Here is a 2,480-nt window from a genome sequence, read left to right as displayed (position 1 = left end):
ATCAACCTTTGCTTCTACTCAAAAGCATTTTTTTTTCTAAAATCTTGGTCAAACACCTTAACTTAAGGAAAAAAATACATTTGCTCAAAAAAAAAAAAACACTTTTAGCCAAAAAGAAACTTGGCTAAACAAGCTATTAAACACATGTGTTCTGCCAGAATTATTGCATTTTCTCTATAAAGGGGTCTAAAGCAATAACAAGTTTGCTAAAAATCAAGAAGTTCTTTTAGTTTAGTTTGGTAATTGGCAGTGTATAAAATATAAAAGGGGTAGTATGAAGAAAGAGGGGAAAAAGAAAAGAAAGGGAAAATAGAAGACTTCAATTGAGGAGTTGCAGATACAACATCAATAAGAAGGTAGTAATTAAGTTGATTATGTCACATAATACACAAAAATTAAAAGGTGCATAATATAATAATAAAGCGCTTAAAGAGATAATCCAGATTCTTCATCCTCATCAAGGCCAGAAGTGTAGACAGTGTAAAGAGACCAAACCAAACCAAAGACACCAAAAAGGATCCAACCAAGAAGGTTGTTGCTGAGACCAAAGGGAAGGCCTGTTCCTTCTGTGCTCATTCTCTCATCAACAAGAGCCATTGCTGCTGGGCTTGACATGCTTGCTGCTACTGCTGCTGCCATCATAGATGCTGCTCCCATTCCCAACTTTGATGTTCCCCCCTCTGTCTTCACCTCCATTGAACATCTCACCTTTCCAACTTTGCTCATGGATGGCAATCCTGTATAACAAGCAGAGGCGGATTCAGTACTTAAATTCAGTAGGTTCAAAGTTTTGACCCTAACCTATTATACTTTTGAAATTATAGTTCAAAATGTTAAATTTCTTGAAAATGTTTGTGACTTCACATATACTATATTTATACTTCATGCTGAAAATACTTGTTTACGTGCTCTATCAGCCACTGTTGAAAATTTGGGATCAAAATTTGATATTTATAATAATACTTTTGAGGATTGTTTTATATGTATAGCTATGGTCTATGAAAAAAATGATGGATTCAATTGAATTATATTCAATACTCTAGATTAGGTCTGCATCTGATAAAGAGGAGAAACACATGCTAAGATTATTCTCTGACCCTAACAGATGAATGATAAACATGCTTAGGAACAATTACTTTTAGTAATCGAAATCGAATTAGGCATGCCTTCAGCTTTTTAAGTTTGAGAATTATGCCAAGCAATGTTACATTTTATGCATATTTTTGCTATAGCTGTTGTCAACATTATCATATGTATGGGTTACATGAATTAAGTTAAACACATCTACAATTACAAAATGCTAGGAAATTTAGAAAGAATATGAATCACTATTTCAATTTACAAATACTTAGCTTCACCATTTGTATATCAAGTGAAATATTATATACTACGTATGGCGTATCATTTGAAGAATTGAAGGTATATTTCAAGTGATTTGTGAAAACTAGAAAATGAACATACCAAGAAGAGATGAGGGGCGGGATACAGATCCATTTTGCACGAGGGCGGCACGTGCCACTGAAGATGTTGTAGTGCAAGCACTGATGGTGGCCATTTCTATATCAATCTGAGAGAATGATCAGAACTCTGAGGACACACTCTTGAGTAATATGAAAGGCTATCAGTTTACTTTATTCACACAAAAATTGGGAGGAAATACACAAATTTAATCTCCATTTGAAAACACAAAAGCCAACCACCCAACATGGATTACTTGGATTGCTCCTTATCTGTTGTGAGCCAATTATATTTAGCCATGTGTCATGTCATCTAATACTGACCACTATTTGTTTATGGAGTGGACCAATTAGACAGACCCAATCAAAACAGATAAAGCACCAATAGTAATAAAGTTTCCGTGCCATGTATCAGTATCAGTCGTTTTTCATTTGATAGAGAGGAAAGATAAATCACGTTGTCGTTTGTAGAAGAAATATTAAACATATTCCATGTATCTCACAACAACACTTACTTCACAATCACAAATTTATAACTAGAGACAATAATCTTCCATATTCGTTTAATATGTTCTTTTAAGTAGACTTAGCTTTATGATCGTTGGCACCGTTCAGTAACATATACACCATTAAAAAGTTTTAACGAAATAAGTAGTTTTTTAGTTTCCCTTATAGCCTGTTTGGTCGAGCTTCTCAAGAGAAAAAAGTGCTTTTTTTTTCCCTAATTTGAGGTGTTTGGCCAAGCTTATTTGGGAAAAAAAAGTGCTTTTGGGAAAAAGCAGAAGCAGTTTCAGAGAAACAGAAAAAAGTAGTTTCTTTCCAAAAGCAGAAGCAGAAGCAGTTTTGACTTTTCTTCTTACCTAAAATACCCTTAACAAAATATAGTATATACCAAAATAACCCTTAAACCTAATACTTAGGATATTAATTTATAAATATTTCTTCTTATTTTTAGGAAAACTTTCTAATATATAGTGACTTTAGGGGTGAATGCTTTTATATTTGTTGAAGGAATTTTAATAT

The 2,480-nt window shown here is 33.2% G+C and overlaps 1 protein-coding gene across 1 annotated transcript; it reads right to left on the bottom strand.

Moving 5' to 3' along the window:
* Nucleotides 1–299: 299 nt before the first annotated feature.
* On the bottom strand, nucleotides 300–1,721 carry LOC107829490 (photosystem II reaction center W protein, chloroplastic). Its single transcript, XM_016656938.2, has 2 exons — nucleotides 1,462–1,721; nucleotides 300–737 (listed from the first exon to the last, which is right to left on the bottom strand). The coding sequence occupies exons 1-2, from the start codon at nucleotides 1,553–1,555 to the stop codon at nucleotides 427–429; spliced, it is 405 nt and encodes a 134-aa protein (XP_016512424.1). The 5' UTR covers nucleotides 1,556–1,721; the 3' UTR covers nucleotides 300–426.
* Between the last annotated feature and the right edge of the window lie 759 nt (nucleotides 1,722–2,480).

The sequence above is a fragment of the Nicotiana tabacum genome, chromosome 22 (genome assembly GCF_000715075.1).
Source record: "Nicotiana tabacum cultivar K326 chromosome 22, ASM71507v2, whole genome shotgun sequence".
Classification (NCBI taxonomy): domain Eukaryota; kingdom Viridiplantae; phylum Streptophyta; class Magnoliopsida; order Solanales; family Solanaceae; genus Nicotiana; species Nicotiana tabacum.
The sequence above is the reverse complement of the archived record's forward strand: the minus strand, read 5'-3'. Positions and strand labels throughout refer to the sequence as shown.

Bases quoted from the DNA above. Each gene is read 5' to 3' on its own strand.
- LOC107829490 (XM_016656938.2), bottom strand. From the start codon at position 1,555: ATGGCCACCATCAGTGCTTGCACTACAACATCTTCAGTGGCACGTGCC. The intron at 738-1,461 runs GTATGTTCATTT...CTTGTTATACAG, and splicing joins CCGCCCCTCATCTCTTCTTG to GATTGCCATCCATGAGCAAA.